Source organism: Sapajus apella, unplaced genomic scaffold (genome assembly GCF_009761245.1).
Source record: "Sapajus apella isolate SASKATOON/1434 unplaced genomic scaffold, GSC_monkey_1.0 scaffold12, whole genome shotgun sequence".
Classification (NCBI taxonomy): domain Eukaryota; kingdom Metazoa; phylum Chordata; class Mammalia; order Primates; family Cebidae; genus Sapajus; species Sapajus apella.
The window spans coordinates 32,440,316-32,461,611 of record NW_022436952.1 but is presented as its reverse complement, the minus strand read 5'-3'; the positions used below and the strand labels follow the sequence as shown (position 1 = coordinate 32,461,611).

The following is a 21,296-nucleotide window of genomic DNA, read 5'->3' as shown; positions in this document are numbered from 1 at the left end:
ATATGGTCTGGGCTGGGTGCAGTGGCTCACCCCTGTAATCCCAGCACTTTGGGAGGCCAGGAGTTCAAGACCAGCCTGGTCAACATGGTGAAACTCTGTCTTTACTAAAAATACAAAAATTAGCTGGATGTGATGGCACACACCTGTAATTCCAGCTACTCAGGAGGGTGAGGCAAGAGAATAGATTGAACCTTGTGAGACTCTGTCTCAAATAAATAAATAAATAGAAAGTCTGCACATTGCACTTGAATAATGTGTCTCTTAGGTCTTTTTACTTATTTTGGTGCCAGGTATTGAAGGATCTAGATCATTAGGCTTGTAGAATTTCCCAGAGTCTGGATTTGGCTGGCTGTATCTTAGTGATGCTATTTATCTATTCTTCCATCCTCTTTTAGATAATTAAGTCTAGAGGCTTGGTAGTTTTCCTGTTCAGAATTTTTAGCAAGAATACCTATTACGTGATGGTGTGTACTTCCTGTTGCATCTTATCAGGAGGCACATAGTGGGGTGACCCATAATAGTACATTGTAATATGTGATAGGCTGGTCCTTGACTTTTAGGATCTCTGTTCTGGTATCTGTCCCTTTAAAAAATGATCACTTATAGTTTCTGTACATGTGTTTTTTCACTTGTATTCTCTCATATTCTCTGAATTAATAAAAGATTAAGAGATAAAACTTCATTTTATAGATTAATTATAGGCTATGGAAAACTGTTGCTTATCTAATGCCATAGACATTTAAGTTTCATAGCCCCAAAATTGGTAAATTGTCAAGTACTACAGTTCTTTGGAGTTTTTTGGATCATGTGTAACTTTGAAAAGGTAATGGAAGCTGTAGACTCTCTCACTGGAAAATATGCTTGAATGTGCCTACAAAATTTGTTAATTTCACTTCAGTAGATTTAAAGACACCCTCTGCTATCTCCACTCATCCATGAACTTCAGTTAAAGACCTCCTGCTTTGTAATTCTTATTCTTTCCTCCTACGTTAGCTTATTCTGTCTTCTTATTTCTATCTTCTGGTTATCCAAGATGGGTGTGTGTATTTCTTTGTTTCTGGACTTTTAAATATATGATGTCACTACTACTCCTCTGCCATACTGCTGTAATGGTCATATTTTTTTCAAAAATTAAAAGCAGTAGATTGAGGTGATAATTTTCTTTGAAGATTAATATCCCTGACTTAAATGTTTTTCAGATGTTTATACATCATGAGGAACATTCTTTTGTTTGTATTCAAAGAATTCATTTGAACTGATTCATCTGTCAGTTCAAATAATGAATAAAAATTGGGGTATATGTAGAACTGTATCATATAGCTTGGTATCTAGCTTCTAGTGAAGTTTGGTCAAATTAAGTGCCTGATCTTTCAGTTTAGTTTAGTTGATGCACCTGCACGTTTCAAAATGTTTATGTTGAGATGGTGTTATTGCATAGATCATATGACTTCTTATTTTTTGTATTTCTCTTCCCAGCAATCTGCAGAGCGCTGTGTAAGCACATTGCTTGATCTAATCCAGACCAAAGTGAATTATGTGGTCCAAGAAGCGATTGTTGTCATCAGGGACATCTTCCGCAAATACCCCAACAAGTATGTCCAAATACTTTTACTCTTCTTTCTCAAATTACTTAGGAAATGTTTAAGTAAGTCACTTTGAAATTGCCTAGGCAAGAATTATCCTTTTGAATGTTACTGGTCATAATAGGATACTTTATTAAAAATTGAAAACATATAAAATGGTTAGCACAGGGATTGAAACTTGAGTTTTCACTCTGCTTGCTTTCTTTTGGAAGGATCGAAGCTCTGCCTGAATATGCGTTGTCTACTGGCATATTTTAAAGTTAACCAGATTCTTTGATGGCAGAGTTACTGTTAAATAGGTTATCTGTATATTCTATGTTGTTCAGGCGTATTCTCAGTTTATATCTGTTATCCAGACATAATTAATGATTGTCCACCTTTTCTTATCAGAAATGTATGCGTTTGGATGATATATCATATAGCCACTCTACCATAAAAGCCAGAAAGGTAACAGCTGTGATCTTCACTTTGCATGTTACCTGACATTGTAGAAAATTACAGAACCTGTAACAAATTATCAGTCTCATGCTGTTTCTGAAGTATTGTAGTTACTCTCATACAGATATTTTCTAAAAATCTACATTTTCACAAGTTTTTTAGATTGAGGGCTCTTAGTATATGAAGCAAAAATACTTTTTTAGATTTGATTTTTGAAAACAAGTAATTAAGGAATCTGAAAGTGAAATAAGAGAAGGTTTTGTAAGCATCTTAAACCTCATTTTGCCTTACACTCATGGAGATATCTTGTGCCAAAGCTTCTGATTGTCTTTTTTTTTTTTTTGAGACGGAGTCTCACTCTGTTGCCCAGGCGAGTGCCGTGGTGTGATCTTGGCTCACTGCAACCTCACTGCTTTTACAGTTTGTTGGTTTGGTTTAGGGTCCCTTGTTTGTGGTTTTGCCTTTAGCCTTCACTGTTAAATATTGCTCTTAGTTTGGCCTTCAATAACCATAGTTCATTTTTTTTCACATCAGGTATGAAAGTATCATTGCTACTCTATGTGAGAACTTAGACTCACTAGATGAGCCAGATGCTCGAGCAGCTATGATTTGGATTGTGGGAGAATATGCTGAAAGAATTGACAATGCAGACGAGTTACTAGAAAGCTTCCTGGAGGGTTTTCACGATGAAAGCACCCAGGTAAGTTCTTAACTCTTGTCTGTCCTAGTAGTTTTAGATGTCTTTGGGGAGATTTCAGAGAAAGCAAAGGTTATAGGTAGTTTCTTCTGTGTCTGTATTTATATATAGTGTGTTCATTTTTCTTCCAACAGGGATGTCCCTTTTCAGTTTAACTAGTTTTTTTTTTTTTTGAGTTGGCATCTTGCTCTGTTGCCCAGGTTGGAGTGCAGTGGCACAATCTTGGCTCACTGCAACCTCTGCCTCCTGGGTTTAAGCAATTCTTCTGCCTAAGCCTCCTGAGTAGCTGGGACTACCAAACCTGGCGAATTTTTGTATTTTTAGTGGAGACAGGGTTTCACCACGTTGGCCAGGCTGGTCCTGAACTCCTGATCTCAAGTAATCCACTTGCCTCAGCCTCCCAAAGTGCTGGAATTTTGGGCATGAGCCACTGTGCTGGCCAGTTTTACTGATTTTTTTTTTTTTTTTTTTTTTTTTTTCTTTTTTTTTGAGACAGAGTCTTGCTTAGGTGTCAGGCTGGAGTGCAGTGGTGCGATCTCAGCTCACTGCAGCCCCTGGCTCCGGGTTCAAGCGATGCTCTTGCCTCAGCCTCCTGAGTAGCTGGAACTACAAGCACACGCCACCATGCCCAGCTAATTTTTATATTTTAGTAGAGACAGGGTTTCACTATGTTGGCCAGGATGGTCTTGATCTCTTGACCTTGTGATCCACCCACCTTAGCCTCCCAAAGTGCTGGGATTACAGGCATGAGCCACTACACCCGGCCTTTTTTTTTTTTTTTTTAAACAGTTTTGCTCTTGTTGCCCAGGCTGGAGTGCAGTGGCACAATCTTGGCTCACTGCAGCCTCTGCCTCCTAGGTTCAAGTGATTCTCCCGTGTCAGCCTCCCAAGTAGCTGGGATTAGAGGCACCTGCCATCACACCTGGCTAATTTTTTGTATTTTTAGTGGAGACGGGTTTCACCACGTTGGCCGGGCTGGTCTCGAACTCCCGACCTTAGGCAATCTGCTCACCTCGACCTCCAAAGTGTTCGGATTATAGGAGTGGTCCACCGTGCCTGGCCAGTTTTACTGATTTCTAATGTTCAAAACCTGTGTAACTCAGACCAGTAGTTCTCAAACTTTAGTGAGCATTATGAACACCTGGGGGAGCTTTTTAAAGCACAAATTGCTGGGCTTCAGCCTTAGAGTTTCTGGCTCAGTAGGTCTGAGATGTGCCTAAGTGTTTGCATGTCTTACAAGGTCCAAGATGTTGCTGCTGCTACGGCTGGCAATCCATAACCACTGGATTAGAGCAGTAGTTACCACTACTTATTTTCTGTCACCTAAGAATAACTGCACATTTCTGTTAGTAATGGCTGTGGCTCATTACAGCAGGGATTTTCACTGGGGGCTGTGGTGAGGTTTGAAAAGATTATCTGTGGATGAAAATTCTGAGACTGCTTCTCACTTTCCCCTACCAAAATTAGAGCCGTGGGACCAAGAAGCAGATAAATTATTAAGCCCTTTTTGTCTGCCATTTGTATTCAAAGCAAATAGAAGATCATGTATATGATCTATCATAGCAATTTTAATAGATCTAATTGAAGGAGTATGTACAAGTCAATAGCTTTGTGGTTTCGCAGCCAACTCCTAATAGTCTGTAATTTGACATAATTCTACTGTCTTGGCTCTTGCCCCAGTATGACAGATGATTCCATAATTCCCCTCAAACTGTAGCTTTTGGTAGAAGTAAATAATAAAAGACTTGATGAGGAGTCAGTTTTATCACCATCAGTATGTTAACATATACTTTAAGAAATACAGACCAGGCTCAGCTACTCTTGCCTGTAATCCCAGCACTTTGGGAGGCTGATGGCGAGAGAATCGCTTCAAGCCAGGAGCTTGAGACCAGCCCTGGCAACATTGCAAGACTACATCTCTACAAAAAGATACAAAAATTTTAAAAAAAATGAGGTGTGGTGGCTTGTACCTGTAGTCCCAGCTACTTGGGAAGCTGAGGCAGAAGGATTGCTTGAGCCCAGGAATTTGAGGCTACATTCATAGATGTGCAGCCTGGGCAATAGAGGGAGACCTTGTCTCAAAATAATTAGTAATAATAATAACAATAATAACCATAGGTAACTATCTGGCTTAGAAACAAGCAGTCTTTTGTGCCAAAAATGCATTTTGAGGATAGAAGGATAGAGTTTTCAGTTGAATACCTTTGTATTCCCCATGAATACTTTTGACTGCTATTGTTGATATTGATGAGTTTTAACCTTTTTTCTCTTAACCAACATCAGAAAGACTCCATAGTAATTCATAGTTGCGGAAACACCACTTTGGAGATGATGGCAGGTAATAATGCCAGTGCCATTCTTTCACTCTGTCAAATTATGTCTGTTTAGGTGCAGCTCACTCTGCTTACTGCCATAGTGAAGCTGTTTCTCAAGAAACCATCAGAAACACAGGAGCTAGTCCAGCAGGTCTTGAGTTTGGCAACACAGGTAAGAAATCTGGAAAAAGTGAGGTGTTGATTGTGGGGAACGCTCCCATGTGAAGCCCCCCCAGTGTTGGGCCGCACTGTGCGTGAGCTTGATCCCAGACACAGTTTCCTGCTGGGGGCAGTCGAGCTATGGGGAAGTAGGAACGGAAAGAATAAGAATAATGTCAGCCTCTATTTCTGACTACAGTAATGGGTAATGGATGTGTGTGCTCTTTCAGTTCCTGTTGAGGAGTGGGTTTTATGACTCTGTTTACCAAGTTAAGTATAGCCTTTTGAGGACCAGATGACATTCCTATACTCAGATAAAGATTTATGGCTTAGCTTGTGACATTTCTAGGTTGTTATCCTTGTGACCACATGTTCTGTTAACAATGATAAAGTACATCACCTGCTTACCTTTTATGGCCCGCAATTATGTACCCCCTCTGCTGACAGTTGCTTTTTGCAACTTTCTGTGCTTTTCACAACTTTCTGTTCCCCTTATCATATAGCTTACATAATGTGCACTGACGTCAATCCTTATAATCTAAAGGTTTATATTGGAACCCTGGACACAGATAAACTTGCTGCGTAGGCATTGCCTATTCAGCCCTCCAGACCCCATCTTTCTGTCTCTCTTTATTTCCGTACACCCCCTCTTCGAGGTTGGGACCCTCTCACTGGCCGAGACTCCCCGTCGCCCACAGTTGATTTGTCTTATTTCAAATTGTAGGAAATTATGAAACTCTTCCTAGGGGGTTCATTTGGAGAAGTTTTATTTGAAGGAAGTATGGCCTTCAGATCCTGTTAAAATATTAAAACAATGCCTTTTAATATGTTCAACTGAATGGTAGCTAATTGTATGGCTTTTAAATGAGTTGGCTGACTCCACTTTTCATAATTCATGAAAATTGAACATAGACTCTTAGTGAAGGACATATTTAGATGAAAATGATGTGTTCTGATACTACCTGCTTCTCTGTGACTTCATTTCAGCTTTCAAATGAAAGTACCATGTGGAAATAGGAGATGGCCTCAGCAAAGTTTCATGCATTGTTCTACCTTCCAGAGTGATTGCCTTTCTCTTGGAAATAATTTTAAAGTGCTTATGCTGCTTCCTTGAATTATTTGATATATTTGGACCTGAATGGAATTATTTGATTTTTTTGGTCAGAGGAAAAGAAGTTCAGGTGGATTCTGATCCCAGGAAAATGGCAACTGGCCTTAATGATCAGGTCATTATTTTAGATCTACAGAAATAAAAATAATTAGGTTTTCTAGTATAACTGGTATAATGATCATCAGTCCATTCATGATTTAGTTATGTTCTTAATTGGATTTGCTAAGAAGCTGGCTTTTTAGCAGGCTGTCAGAGTTAAGATGTATGTCTGCAAATGGAATTTGATTCAGTTATCCAGTTTACCATTTTTCTCTTTCTCATTCCTTTATATTGATGTGAAATCAAAATTTAAAACCCTTTAACCGTACTTTGCCTATTCTGAGCTATAATTTTTCCTGTTATTAATTTTACAACTTTAAAGCATTAATTTGTATGAGCTTTTTGAAGTATTTTCAAAACTTTCTTAAGCATCTTCCTCTGCCTGAAACAAAGCAGTTATAAGTATCAGTGGCTAATGTTATCTGTATTGAATTGAGCATTCTAGATTTACTGTCTGGATCCTTGATTAACCCATTTGTATCTCTAAGATGAATTCAAAACAATTTATTTATTCACCTCCCCCGCTTTTTTTGCATTCTGTTTCATGTTTTAATTTTAAACTCCTAAGTCAGCGATGTCCAATCTTTTGGCTTCCCTGGGCCACATTCAAAAAAGAATTGAGAATTGTCTTGGGCCACACATAAAATACACTAACAACAGCTGATGAGCTAAAACAACAACAACAACAACAAATTGCAAAAGAATCTCATAATGTTTTAAGAAAGTTTGCGAATTTGTATTGGGTCCCAGGTTGAACAAGCTTTCTATAAGTGGTCACATAGAGTGACAGAATTAGAGCAGCTTACATTCTCTCAAAACAATTTCTAAAGAGAATTTTGGCTTTTCTTCCTGTCTGCTTAATGTAAATATTCAAGCAAGTATATCTGGTAGTTTCCTCTGTGTTCACAAGTTCTCAACCCTGTCTTCACTGTCTGTTAAGGCCTATGTGTTTGTATTTAACAGGCACCATAGGAGAGCCATATTTTGGATTCTTACCAGACTTCAAACTCAGTCTCTTACCTCTTAAGTATTTATCAAAATTTGAGATAAAGTATTTAGAAAGGATTGCTTAAAGGATACAAGGTAGTACTATTCTTATAGATAGTCTGAAATTCACCTCTGAATCAAGCCTTATTAATAGACATCTGGATACCTGGACTACTGCATTGTTTTTGACCTCTAATAAAGTTGCTTTTACTGTATTATGCTAATACTATCAGTCTGTAGTAATAACAGTCATCATGAGGAGACTACCCTATTTGGATCCGTTGTTAGCTTGTTGTCAGAGTCATTACTTCATTATGTTTTCTTTTTTTATGAAGCCACATCAAATTCCTAACAAGTTTTGGATTTTTCTGCATATCGGTGTAGCTTGCCTGATAGATTTATTTTCCTTATTGGTTGTTTGAAACCTTAGACTCACATTTAAGAATCTCTCATGGAAACTGTGTAGGTCACTGTGGCATACGGTTTCCTGATTCTAGTTTTAATTAATGCTCTTTAGCCTTAGATGCATTTATCATAAGCTTCCTAGAAACAGGACAGGCTATAAACTCACTTAATCCTGGTAAGAGAAACTATTTCTGTTTTTATAGATGAGGAAGCTCAGAGAGGCCTAATTATTATGGGGCAGAGCTAGGACTCATACTCAGATAGTCTGACCCTAGGTCTATGGTCTTATCCACTGTGCTATGCTTCCTCTCTAGTCTGAACATTAAGAATGACTTGGAGAATACACATTACCTGCTGGAAGCAATATTGAGTATAAGCCCATATGTGTGTATATATATATGTGTGTTTGCTAGGTTTAAGGTCTTTGTGGATGGTTATTTCATACTATAAAAAGCAATTTCTCATGGCTTGCCTTTTCTTTTTTCTTTTTCGAGATGGAGTCTAGCTCTGTCATCCAGGCTGGAGTGTAGTGGCATGATCTCGGTTCACTACAACCTTGCCTCTCAGGTTCAAGCAATTCTCAAGCTTCCCCTGAGTAGCAGGGATTACGGATGTGTGCCACCATACCCGGCTAATTTTTTTTTTTTTAAAGTAGAGATAGGGGTTCACCACGTTGGCTAGGTGGGTCTTGAACTCCTGACCTGAAGTGATCCTCCAGCCTTGGCCTCCCAACAAGCTGGGATTACAGGTGTGAGCCACAGCACCCGGCTGAGGCTTGGTTTTTCTGTGCAATTAATGAATGAGGTCTGAGAAGTTATCATAAAAGAATAAGTATGCTGCTGGGTGTGGTGGCTCACACCTTTAATTCCAACACTTTGGGAGGCCAAGGTGGGAGGGTCACTTGAAGTCAGGAGTTCGACCTGCCTATGCAACATGGTGAAATCCTGTCTCTACAAAAAATACAAAAATTAGCCGAGCATAGTGATGCACACCTGTAACCCAAGCTACTTGGGAGGCTGAGGTGAAGGATCGCTTGAGCCCAGGAGGCAGAGGTTGCAGCAAGCTGAGATCATGCCACTGCACTCCAGGCTGGTAATATAGCGACACTCTGTCTCAAAAAAAGAAAGAAAAAAGAATAAGTGTGCTTATGTAAGTCTTTTCACCTGGAAGCTTTCTCGTCTTCTCTCGTTTGTAAAATAAGAACCTAAATATTTATGGCTGCTGAGGACCAATTTAAGTTTAGCATGCAGTGTGGTCTGCTGAATTGTGTTAACTTAAATTGGGTAGTGAAGTTCTGATGACGGTTCCACTGATTCAGAGCATGACTAAGCAAATTTCTTTCATACTGCTTTTATCTCTGTAGTAGAGTTAATTAACACTGTTCTTTACCTGTGTTGAGAATTAAGTAAAGTCTATGTGAAATCTTAGTGCTTTTAATTTTAAGTAAAATTGGAGTGTAATTAAAAATATTATTAGTTAGGGAGGAAAACCCAACTCTTGAATCTGAGGCTTCATTTCAAAAGTTTATCTTTTTCTCTTACCCATCATACAGGAATTCAATACAATATTCAATTCAATTCATTAAAGAATACAAACAGAAATGTCTAGACATGGCTGGGTGTGGTGGCTGATGCCTGTAATACCAGCACTTTGGGAGGCTGAGGGAGGTGGATCACTTGAGTTCAGGAGTTCAAGACCAATATGGTAAAACCCTGTCTCTACTAAAAATGCAAAAAGTAGCCGGGCGTGGTGGCACACACCTGTAATCCCAGCTACTCAGTAGGCTGAGGCAGGAAAATTGCTTGACCCCAGGAGGCGAAGAGGCTGCAGTGAGTCAAGATCATGCCACTGCACTCCATCCTGGGCAACAGAGCTAAACTCTTCCTCAAAAAAGAAAAAAAGAAGCATCTAAACATCAGTAATTATTCTTTGTGATACATGGAAGAGAAGTCTTCATGTTAGTTTTTCTGTCTATGAACTAGGGACCACCATCGTCAGAATCACTTGGGCTGCTTGTTAAAAATACTAATTAATAGCCCCTACTTCTGACATAATGAAATCAGAATCTCTGAAGTATGGCCCCTGGGTTCTGCACTTTCGGTGGCATTCCTGGTGTGTTAAAATGTTGATGCACGTTGTAGTTTCAGAATTACTGTTTTAGTGCTGGCGTGGTAAGGAGTGTTTTGGGAGCTCTTCCCCTGAGAAGGGCCTATGGAGCTAGCAGTACAGTAGATCCAAAGCCAGATTCTCTGAGTCACCAAACATTTAATGACAACTTAAGATCACAAAAAGGTCCTGTATTTTTATTTATCTCAGTCTTGATGGTCCTAATTACTATGGCCTCCATTTGAAATATGAGGCAGTTGGTGAGGGCTGGCTTACAGTAGGCCTCAGAACAACAGAGTTTGAGCAGTAGGAGATTCTTCCCTGCTCTTGACTTTTCAGTCTTAGGAAATTTGCACTTTTTAAAAATTTGATTAAAAAAAAATCAACTTGTTTTTATAATGTTCAATCTTTGTTTTCAAATGAAGATCTAAATGAGGGGGTTTTAGGCTGCTATTTATAGACACGTAGGAGCAAATTATTCCCTCACCCTGCCCCCAAAAAAACAAAATAAAATCAACTAAATTAGATATAATTATCACTGTTTTCTTTTTCTAACCCTGGCATTTCAAATACTGGAGACATTTTGATATGACATATATACACACACACACACACATATTTCTATCAGAATAATGCAACCTATAAATGCAGTAAAGATTATCTGCAGATAAAACTTACTGTTTTAATATTCTATTAATTTGCTATATTTTAGTGTTCTGTATGCTTTTTGTCTTTAACCAGCAATCCATTATGTGTGCAGTTTAAACAATCTGTGACTGAGAAAAACCATTTGAAACTATATAGTCAAAAACCATCAGGGTAACTGCTGCTATTGAACTGGATGATAAGGGCCTTAAGTGGCTAAATCAAGAACCTCTTCATCTGCTCACTTAGAAACTAAAATGGAAGCCCTCAAATTGTCCTATTTTTAAAGAAAATGTTTTTTGTTGTTTTTGAGAAGGAGTCTCGCTTTGCCCAGGCTGAAGTGCAGTGGCATGATCTCAGCTCACTGCAACCTCCACCTTTTGGGTTCAGATGATTCTCCTGCCTTAGCCTCCCAAGTAGCTGGGACTACAGGCATGTGCCACCATGCCCAGCTAATATTTGTATTTTTAGTAGAGATAGGGTTTCACCATGTTAGCCAGACTGGTCTCAAACACCTGACCTCAGGTGATCCACCCACTTAGGCAACCCAAAGTGGTAGGATTATATGCGTGAGCCACTGTACCCAGCCTGGTTATGAGTTTGAAATACAGAAATTGAAACAGGGACTTCTTGTTGCCTTTAATAAGTTGCTGTTGGAACTACTAGTACGTAAATAAATGCTGTCAAATAGACATACTTTTGAGGTAGGTACCAGGATATTTATTGCTACTTTATAATGATCACAAAAACAAGAAATAAAACAACAGGCCAGGCATGGTAGCTCATGCCTTTAATCCTAGCACTTTGGGAGGCCAAGTTGGGCAGATCACTTGAGGTCAGGAATTGGAGACCAGCCTGGGCAACATAAAGAAACCCTGTCTCTACTAAAAATACAAAAATTAGCTGGGCGCCTGTGATCCCAGCTACTTGGGAGACAGAGGCAGGAGAATTGCTTGAACCTGAGCAATTGGGTTCAAGAGCTTTCAGTGAGCCGAGATCATGTCACTGTACTCCAGCCTGGGTGACAGAGCAAGACTGTCTCTAAATAAATAAATAAATAAATAAAAATAAAACAATAATAAATAAAAGTAGAAAGAGAAAAAGAAGCAACAGTGTAAATGTTGCTCAATAGGGGACTAGTAAATAATAGTACAGTGGACATTACAGTTGAAAAGTGCATTGTATACATCAACAGAGAGAGCAACCTCAGAACAGTATATATAATGTGAAACTGGTTTGATATTAAATAAGTGTGTGTGTGTGCGTGCACACGCACACACGCACACGCACCATCTGTACAGATACATACCACATTGCTAATCATGGCTATTTGGGGGTGGGGAGTTGAAATGGAAAAGGGTTGGATAATTGGGGGAGTTTTTTTTTTTTTATGTCACATACTTAAAAATTGTGATATGGTACTAGTAATAATTTCCTTTTAGTCATGAACATGTATAAAATTATTTCAAGACCACTGAATTCAAGTGTCACTCCTTTTGGAAGCAGTTATGTGTGCTCTTTAACAGTTTTTGATTATTTAGAGAATAGTACCTTTCATATTCCATTCAAATAGTTAACATTATGTGAGCTCCTTGAAGTCAGGCACTGTATTGTTATCTATTTCCAGGGCCTAGCCAGTGTCTCCATAGGAGACACTTAATAAATATTTGAATGAAGAAAGAAGGTATGGGTACAATATATGTAAGATATAATATATTATTAATAAGCCTGCTAATATTTAAAGCAGTTAAATTTTTTTATGTCCCAAGGCCATCTCAACCAGTTAACTTTTGCCAGATTAAACGTTATTTTTCTATTCCTAATTTCTGTTTGAATTTGAGTCTTAGGACCAACCCAACTTAATTTATATTTAAATCTCTTAAAACATTAGAGATTAACAGAATTATGACTGTATTAGAACTATGTTGAGTTATTGTGTTTGTTTGTTTACTTTTAGAGACAGTCTCACTCTGTTGCCCAATCTGGAGTGCAGCGGTAGTCATGGCTCGCTGTAGCCTCAACCCCCTGGGCTCAGGTGATCCTCCTCCCTCAGCTTCCTGAGTAGCTGGGACTACAGGTACATGCGCCTGTATGCCCTGCGAATTTTTTTTTCTTTTTGTTTTTGAGACAGAGTTTTATTCCATCACCCAGACTGTAGTACAGTGGCGCAATCTCGACTCACTGCAACCTCTGCCTCCTGGGTTCAAGTGATTCTCTTACCTCAGTCTCCGGAGTAGCTGAGATTACAGGTGTACACCACCAAGCCCACCTAAATTTTGTATTTTTAGTAGAGGTAGAGTTTTGCTGTGGCCAGGCTGGTCTCAAACTCCTGGCCTCAAGCAATCCGCCCCCCTCGACCTCCCAAAGTGCTGGGATTACAGGTGTGAGCCACCATGCCTGGCCCGTCCTGCTCATTTTTTATATTTTTTATAGAGGCAAGGCTTTGCTACGTTGCCCAGGCTGATCTGCCTGCCTTGGCCTCCCAAAGGGTTAGGATTACAGGCATGAGCTACCACATCCAGCCTGAAATATCTTCTTAATACCTAGTCTACATAAATCACTACAGCATTGGTTGATGAAAAAATCCAGCAGTTTGGGTTTCTGTATGGAGAACAGTTTCATCTCCACCTCCTTGCCTTTGCCTTTTCTTTTAGGATTCTGATAATCCTGACCTTCGAGACCGGGGCTATATTTATTGGCGTCTTCTCTCAACTGACCCTGTCACAGCTAAAGAAGTAGTCTTGTCTGAGAAGCCACTGATCTCTGAGGAGACAGACCTTATTGAGCCAACTCTGCTGGATGAGCTAATCTGCCACATTGGTTCTTTGGCCTCTGTGTATCATAAGCCTCCCAATGCTTTTGTGGAAGGAAGTCATGGAATCCATCGTAAACACTTGCCAATTCATCATGGGAGGTAAGCAGGTGTGAACTAGCTTTGAGTTAGAAATGACTCTGTTTAGACAGAGTTGGTCTTTATGCTTTTATAGTCTGGAAAAGAACTTGCTTTATATTTTTGCAGACCTGCTACTATACATCCCAGGGGCTCCGTCTGAATACCATTTTATGTGACCACACATAAAATGGGTGAAAGGCTCCTCTGTTTTCCAGTCTAGGAGTACATTATGACGTTAGAAAATTGGGATGAAGACTTTCTAGATTGATAAAGTCTGAAGGTTGCTTAAGTCTGCAGTAAAAAGGGGCTAGAAATAACCCCATAGTTGAAAACTTGAACAAAAGCCTCTGTATATACTTAGCTATCTTGATCCTTTACTGTAGCTTTTGTTGAGCCTTATGGATAGTTAGCAGGTATGACTTATGCTGTAAAGCTGTTAATGAAATAATATTTGCAGTATTGTTTTATTTAAAAAAAAAAAAAAAGCTTGAATTCTGTGTGGACATAGTTTTTCAGTTACCTGTACCTTTTTAAATTGGCCATATCAGCAAGGAAATTGTTATGAACAGGCTCTTGAGTAACATGGAGCTCTTGCTTTGTAGCTACCTTAAAATTCTAATTAAGGAGACGAAACATTCTAATAAACTCTTACAATGGGTATCTCAGAATCTTTTCAGAATCTGATTCCTTCATGAGTCATAATAGACCTTGATCAAATTAGGATCCTCCTAGAGTAGTTAGAATAATTGGGCTTCTATTAATGAGTATCTTATACCATTGTCTAATATATATTATTGTTTAAGTAGTTTTTGTGAGTGGCCAAAGTGTAGGATTTATTGCTTTACAAATTGGTATAGTCAACATTTTGGGCTCTGTGTAAACATACCGTGGGCACAGATAAACAAGAAACGACAGCACCCCAGGAAATTATTTATCTTTCATAATTAAATTGAATCCTTTGTTTTACAGCCAGTATTATAATCCAAAGGAAATGTGGGCTTCATAAGGATTAGTCCTTATAGTAAATTAGGATGTTTCTCCTTGTAGGCAAGCATGTTTAGCATTCTATAGGTAAAACTGTTTAATTTCTAAGTATTTCTCCTAGTGTGTGCTTCAATTTTCAATGTAGATTTGGATTTTCTGTTGTAACTTCCCTCTGTAACCATTTTTATATCTAGCCTCCTGATAACTTTTAACCCTCACATGGGAGTGGGAAAATGAAACACATTAACAAACAAAACAACCCTTTCTTAAACACAGGGAAAGAACCAACATTTAAACTATCTAAAAAGAAATACAGTGTCTTACATAAGGTCTTTATCTGATTAATGGCCTTTAAGTTCTTATCGTCACAATTTCTTCTGTGGTTCCTTTTTGGATAACCTCCATTTTGTCCATTTGTGCATGTTTTATGTTTTTAAAGGAAATGCAAATACAAAGAAAACCCTGTTTTGTTATAAATGGGGTTGATATGTTGTTGCAAATGACGTGTTTGTAGTAGTATTGACATTACCTAGCTCTGTTCTGCAATGTAAGGTTAGTAAGTAATATACCTCTCATAGGAAACAAAGAACACTTTAAAACCTTATTCTGCATCTTCTAGAGGTTTAAAAATGCATGCTTCAATAAGTCTTTTCAAATCACCTGGGAAAGAGAGAAGTGATTTTTACTTGTATATTGCTTACTATGCTTATACTTGTCAGCTGCTCTATGGGAATGAGGTAGTAAATAGTTGTCTAATTCAGAAAAATCTCACCTTTAAAAAATATTGCTTTGATGACAGTTACGCAGTTATTTCCCTTAAAATTGGAAATGCCTTTATGTTACTTTTGTTTTCCATTGAGAAAGGATGTATACTAGCAATGTGTCATATTCTTGTAGAATCAGTAGGATCATTTACTTCTTTTCATCGAATTCACTTATCTTCTCATATTATTCATTCCTTTCCATTAAAGTGAAGAAAAATATGTGCATGATACCTATTCAATCTTCTGTTTAGAGCTACTGATAAAACCATGTGGTCTCTCACATTTTCTAAATGGTACATGTCAGAAGATGACAGAATTCCATGTGTAGAGAATGCTCTATGAAGATTTTATATATTTCTTGCCAGATGTATGAAATCATTTCCCCTTTTTACTTCTTAATATTTGACCCCTTTTCGTCATGGCGTCCTGGACACTTTTTCCTTGTAAGTCAGCTCTCCTAGATTGAATCTCTGTCTTTAGTCTTTGCAGTTTATTCTCTTCTCTGATCATTAATCTTGTTTGTATCAGAAGGCTCAATCTGAACCTTTTCTTTCTGTGTTCCTCTGTATATTCCCTTAGGGAAATTTTCCACTAACCACTAGAACTTTACCAGTTAGACCATGTTTTCATTTGATTTTGCTTTAATGAAACCTTATGTTTGAGTGATATTGTTATCATTTTATTGATGAGGAAACTTTGTCTCACAGAGGTTGTTGCTTGCCCAAAATTATGCAACTAGCATTTAATGGAGCCAACACTTAATCTCCTGCTTTTACCACCATCCTGCACTGCCCCCCACCCTCATGATTTTACCTGAGATGATTATGTGAATTTCTAACCAAGTTTACTTCTCTAGCTCTGACTGCCAGTTCCTTGTTTTTTGCTTTTGTTTTGTTTTATTTTTTTGAGATGGATGCTCACTCTGTAGCCCAGGCTGGAGTGCAGTGGCACGACCTTGGCTCACTGCAACCTTTGCCTCCCGGGTTCAAGAGATTCTCCTGCCTCAGCCTCCTGAGTAGCAGGGACTATAGGCATGTGCCACTATATCCAGCTAATTTTTTTGTACTTTTAGTAGAGACAGGGTTTCACCATGGTGTCCAGGCTGGTCTTGAACTCTTGACCTCAGGTAATCCACCTGCCTTGTGGGTGGATTAAAGTGCTGGGATTGCAGGCGTGAGCCACGGTGCCCACCTGGAATATGAACAGGTTCTGAATTACTGAGCCCAGTGCTCTACCCTGAGACTCTGAGCATAAGCCACTGTGCCCAGCCCAGTCCATTGTTTATCAGGCTTCTCTACTTGTTTTTCTTACTTATCTTAACAGAATTGAGAACTGGGCATATAATTTTTCCTATCATCCTTCTAGGTTCCCCTGTGATTATTAGAAGCATAAGTAATCTTTTGCTTCTTAGTTTTTGTTTGTGTCAAAACTTACCTAGGCCTTTTTTTAAAAGAAAACATTTTTTTATTAATTGGATTTTTTGTGGGGGTTGTTTTTTGTTGTTGTTGTTTTATCAGATAAATCTTAAAATATGCAAGATAGAGTGGTCTAACAAACTTGGATATACCTATCACTCAGCCTCAGCAGTTATCAGTATATTTCCAATCGTATTTCATTTATTGTCCCTACAGTTGTTTCTGAGGTAGCTCAAATATTTTAAATCCAGTCCTCAACCTCATATCTTTTTACCTGTAAGTACTGTACATGGTATCTTTCACAGATAAAGACTTGAAATTATAATGTTATCAAGCCTAAAAAAATTTGGACATAATTATTTAATATTATCCAATAAGCAGGCTAACCTACTTTCAGATTTTCTCAATTGCCATACTTAGTCACGTTCAGAGTTTGTATAAGACTGGTGTTACTTTTTCCTTAAACGTTTGGAAGAATTCACAGTGAAGCCCTCTAAGTCTGAAATTTTCTGGGTGGGAATTTTACTTTTTAAATTGATGTCTAATTTACAATAACCTTAGCATTAAATTCACTAATCTTAGCATTTAGTGCTCAATGAATTTTTACATATGTATACACTCATATAATCACTACTCTGATCAGATAGAGAATATTTTCAGCACCCTAGAAGGTTCCTCCTACTCCTTGACTGTCAGTGTGCATGCTCCAGAGATAACCACTATTCTGATTTCTATCACAATAGATTTATTTTGTCTGTTACTGAGTGTGAAATAAATGGAACCTGCAGTTTTTACTCTTCAGTGCCTTGTGTCTTTTGCTCAACATAATGTGAGGTTAATCCATGTTGTTAGTAGTTTGTTCCTTTTTATTGGTGTCTAGTATTTAATTCCACGAATATACCATTTATATCTTCTGTTGCACCTTTGGGTTTTTTCTAGTTCAGGGCTGCTATGAATATTCTTGTATTTGTCTTTTGGTAGACTTATATATGTATTTCACTTGGGCATATACCTAGGAGTGGAATTGCTGGATCGTAGAATAGGTTTCTATTTAGCTGTAGGCGACACTGCCAATCTTCCAAAGCAATTGTACTAATGTGTACTCCTTCTAGCACTGTATGAGTTCCTGGTGATCCACATTGTCAGCAGTGTTGGTATTATTGATCTTTTTAGTTTTAGCCATTCTGGTGAGCGTATAGTGGTGTCTTGTTATAGTTTTAATTTGCATTTTCCTGATAAGTAAAGTTGCTAAGCACATTTTCATGTTACTATGTCCTCTTTTGCGACTTGCCTATTCAAGTCTTTACTTTTTAATGATTTGTCTTTTTCTTAATGATTTGTAGGAATTCCTTATGTAATTTGGATGCAAGTTCTTTGTTATATGTGTTGTGAATATGTTCTCTCAGTTTGTAGAGAATATCTTTTCCCAGTCTCTTAATGGTGTCATTGGAAGACATGTTCTTAATTTTAATGAACTCTGGTTTATGGCTTTTTTTCTTTTGTGGTTACTGCTTTTTGTTGAAACCATTACCTTCTCCAAGCTCATGAAGATGCTACTCTAGTTTTTCAGCTAGGTTTTACCTTTCACATTTATGTCTGATTTATCTCAGTTTTTGTTTATCCTGTGAATTGTTGGGGGCCAAGATTCATTTTTCTCCCACATAGCTGTTTAACCCAGTACCAGTTATTGAAAAGATAATCATTTCTCCTACCTAGGCCTTTTAACATGTCTTGGAACTCACCACTTTCTTTTTATTTTTGTAGCTTGTTGGGCTTTTTTTATTCCATACATAGTTGATAACAGTAGCCATTTAGATTACTTTTAGCTGATCTTCATGTCCATTCTCTTAACTTCAGTCCATTATACACACAGGTGCTAGAATAATGTTCCTCTAATGTTATTTTTAGTTTTTGTTCTTTGTTCAAGAAATAAAAGTGATTCTGCATTTCTTATCATATCAAAAATCAACTCTCCAGACTAGTTTTCAAAGTTTTATTTTCCTTATTCTCTCTTCCCCCAAATTTTACCAATCCCAAACTCTGTTCCTGCCAGTATAATTTTTTCCACCCCTAAAGTCAAATTGTTCATTTCTGTGCCTTTGTACAAATCTTCCCTTCTTCTTTGGTGGTCTCTCTCTGGTACTTCCTCATAAAACCATTCTGAAAAGCTTTTAGAATCAACATTGTTGATTAATATGTTTCTCTCTTATATCCTATCAATTAGGCAGACACACACAATACTTGTTTCTGCTGTTACACAGTAAACTTGCTTTTTAGTCATTTTTTAAATGCTGATTTTTTTGTTAGTGTATAAGCTGTTTGAGAGCAGGAACTATACATTTTCCTTACAGTTTATATATAGAGAACCATAGAATTCTCTTTACAGTGTTCCCTCATAGATGTTTAATTAAAATTGACCAATTATATTTTGTAACTGACAAGGTTTACATAATGTATTTTCATTTTAGCAATTGTATTTCGATAAAAATAAGAATTGCTATTATCTCTTCATAAACATTAACAAATGATTATAAAATCAGAGGATTTTTCCCTTGTATTTGATAGTTATATGTAACTATATGTTTAACTATTGTTGCTGTGTTATAGCCTAAGTGAAACTGACTTTTCTCTTTTGTCCTTTCTGTGTGTATGTGACTGTAGCACTGATGCAGGTGACAGCCCTGTTGGCACCACCACTGCAACGAACCTGGAACAGCCTCAGGTTATCCCCTCTCAAGGTGATCTTCTAGGGGATCTTTTAAACCTTGACCTCGGTCCCCCAGTCAATGTGCCACAGGTGTCTTCCATGCAGATGGGAGCAGTGGATCTCCTAGGAGGAGGACTAGATAGTCTGGTAAGCATCTTTCTTCCTTTGTTCTTTTGGTTATTTTTAGTTCTTGATATGCTAGAGAGTTTTAAATTATTCAGCTTTTTAGAACTAGACCTTTCCTTGATGAGCAGTAATATCCTTTGATAAAGGACAGGATTCTTTATCTTTAATAAGACAAAATTATAATTAATACTGTTCATCATCAGTAGTGGGGTATGTCTGTAAGTGTATGGGATTATTTTATTGTCCTGCCTCTAAATAGAACTTTTGACATTTAACCATCCTATCATTCAGCAATTTTAATGTTTAGTATCTTTTCCAGAGTTTATTATTGTTCCTACCTCTTAACTCTGGATAGCCCACATAAATTCTCCATTTGACCTGAACAGCATTAAAGTGACCTCACTCAAATCATCCTATTTTGAGGCTTTTAAACCTTTTACTTTTTAATATTTTATTTACTTAATGCCCTGTCTAATTCTGAAAGATTTTGAGGCAGCCATTTGAGCCTTTTTTTTTTTTTTTTTTTTGAATAAAATGTGTCATTATTACAGTTGGGAAGGACTGCTCGATTGGTTCTTTTTTCCCCTTCCTCCCCACCTACTCCACCCTATCTTACTTCCAATTTAATTAGCTTCCAGGATTCTAATACTAAAAGGCTCCAAAGACCAGAATATCTGTGAACATAAATGGGAAACAAATTTTTTTGTTGCTGTACAAGATAAATGAGAATTTTAAGGGTGACCATCAATCAATGGAGAGAAGGCTAGAAAAATAACAAGTCTATCACATGACTGCCTACGTAGTATGTACTTAACTGTAGTGGAATTAGAGAGGCTTTTCTAGCTAGACATTTGCAAATGAGATTTTTGTCAACCTGATGACTGTAAAAAATGCCCAACAGTGATTTATTTACCAGTATCATTGGAGGGCTGACATCTTAGATATGAAAATATATGTTCCCAGAGATGACAGACACAAAACAGCTGCACTCCCTGCTGCACATACTGGCATCTTCCCTTTTTCTTTATGAGCAGTATTATGTCTGGGTTTTATACTAGCCAGTATAAAACCAGTAGAGGTCCATTTGGTTTTTGGCTGGCAGAAAGTCTAAGGAAATAGGGTTATAGTCATACCTCTGTGGGTTGTGCATTTTACTAATGGAAAATCACTGCTTCTAGAATTTGCACATTGACCAAGCTGTGGACTTCAGCTTATATTGACACAAATGAGCACTTCTGTTGTCTTTCTTGGGAATATAAGCAAGTACTTTTTATACTCATATCTTTAATGAATGAGACTGACTGATTATATAAGCAGCATAGCTTCCTCATATGATCATTCTACTTATATTTCTGTATAGCCTCCTTATAGACTGAGGAGACTGACAAATATTTAAATATTCATGGAGACTCCTAAGAATCCCTTGTAAAATTAAAATAGTTCTTCCTTTTCTATTCACGTATCAACCAACCACAAGTTAAATATTGCATCCTCCTCAAGTTTACTGTTTTCCCTGGTGGGGAAACCTACTACATTGTGGACTCATTGAACCTAAGAATGACAAACAAAGTTTGAGGGATAGAGGGAAGAAAGAGCCCCTGAATTTTAATGTTGCCAGGCCCAGGATCCTACTTGCCCCACTTTAAACATAGAAGGAAAGAGACATGTTATTTTCATTTGACTTTGTATTAGCTCATGCCAACTCCAAAACCAATGGGTTTTGTCATCATGTTTTACGTAGCTATGCAGTCATCTGAATTAGAATTCGTGCAAGTATTACATCAGACGGAAAAGCTGTTAGAGCTTGCCTGGATTGTAGTAGCCAAAGCTGCACACAGGCCTATTTCCTTTTTTATATATAA

At 37.8% G+C, this 21,296-nt stretch overlaps 1 protein-coding gene across 7 annotated transcripts in view; it reads left to right on the top strand.

Annotated features, from left to right (window-relative positions):
- The window catches only part of AP2B1 (adaptor related protein complex 2 subunit beta 1), a 139,498-nt gene that overhangs the window by 56,651 nt on the left and 61,551 nt on the right, over positions 1 to 21,296 (top strand). For all 7 annotated transcript variants that reach the window (XM_032280858.1, XM_032280861.1, XM_032280855.1 and 4 more), the window contains exons 10-14: positions 1,477 to 1,592; positions 2,556 to 2,721; positions 5,107 to 5,205; positions 13,200 to 13,459; positions 19,263 to 19,455. In XM_032280858.1, coding sequence (XP_032136749.1) covers positions 1,477 to 1,592; positions 2,556 to 2,721; positions 5,107 to 5,205; positions 13,200 to 13,459; positions 19,263 to 19,455 — 834 coding nt within the window. The remainder of the gene's footprint in view (positions 1 to 1,476; positions 1,593 to 2,555; positions 2,722 to 5,106; positions 5,206 to 13,199; positions 13,460 to 19,262; positions 19,456 to 21,296) is intronic.